At 23.2% G+C, this 1,168-nt stretch overlaps 1 protein-coding gene across 1 annotated transcript; it reads left to right on the forward strand.

The window, feature by feature from the left end:
- The first annotated feature begins 148 nt into the window (after nt 1-148).
- LOC126910013 (hatching enzyme-like) lies at nt 149-896 on the forward strand. The gene is made up of 3 exons (XM_050692414.1): nt 149-368; nt 443-591; nt 648-896. Exons 1-3 carry the CDS (start codon nt 263-265, stop codon nt 894-896), a joined length of 504 nt encoding a protein of 167 aa, XP_050548371.1. The 5' UTR covers nt 149-262.
- Nucleotides 897-1,168: the final 272 nt, after the last annotated feature.

Consider the following 1,168-nt stretch of genomic DNA (forward strand, 5'->3'; position numbering starts at 1 on the left):
TAAAAACTCAATTATTTTGAGTAAGCAAAATTCATTTAAAATAACATTTTAAATGTACAAATGATTTTTTGATTTTTTAATAAAATTTAACCAACACTAATTACTTACAAAAATAATTTTAACTACTTCCTTTTTGTTTTAAAAATTAAGTAAATAATTATTATGACAATAATTGTTTTATTTGTTTAATTTTTTATAAAATTGTGTTTTTATTAAGGCACATATAAATATAGCTTTTAAATCAAATTTCCATGGGGATTTAATGTCATTTGATGGTACATTAGGAGTTTTTGCACATACACTTACTCCTAGTAGAGGCAATGTTCATTTTGATGATTCTGAAACATGGACAACGGGGACTAAAAGAGGTAAAATGAATTCAAATAGATAACTGTATAGTTTACATTTTTAAATTAATATAAAATATATATTAATTATTTAGGTACTAATTTATATCAAGTGGCTCTTCATGAGTTTGGCCATATGTTAGGATTAGATCATTCGAAAATTAAATTTTCTGTTATGAGACCAATTTATCCGGGGTACAATCCAAATTATAAATTAAAAAATGACGACATAGAAGGAATTCAAGTACTATTTCATAACCAGGTATTATTTAAAATAATTAATTGCTATGTATGTTATAGGAGTTGTATGGTGAAAATACTTCTATGGATAGACAAAAAAAAGTTATTGCTAAAAGACATACAAATCAAGAATATAATAAATTTAATAAATATCATAAAGATATATGCAAAAATCCTAAAATTGACACCATACTTATTTCTCGTGGTGGAGAAACTTATATATTTAAAAGTAAAAAACTTCTTACTAAATTTTTTATTTTCTCTANTAAACTTCATACTAAATTTTTTATTTTCTCTATCGTCACTTAAGAAGCAACGCCGTAAATCTTTAATGTTGTCTAAAATGAGTTAGCAACACATTTTTATACGTTTTATTGTGGTGCGTATATTGGTGTACTCAGATATGTAATAAAGTAAAAAAAGAGTTTTAATAAAAAAATNAGTAAAAAAAGAGTTTTAATCAAAAAATTGATAACACGACTTAATGGTTTCAATGGCGCAGAAATAAATTATTTTCCAGTAAAGTTTATAAAATAAATTGTTAAATATCTTAAGTAACGATATAAGACATAATATATGTA

Source organism: Daktulosphaira vitifoliae, unplaced genomic scaffold, assembly GCF_025091365.1.
Source record: "Daktulosphaira vitifoliae isolate Bord-2020 unplaced genomic scaffold, ASM2509136v1 Scaffold_3039, whole genome shotgun sequence".
Taxonomy (NCBI): Eukaryota; Metazoa; Arthropoda; class Insecta; order Hemiptera; family Phylloxeridae; genus Daktulosphaira; species Daktulosphaira vitifoliae.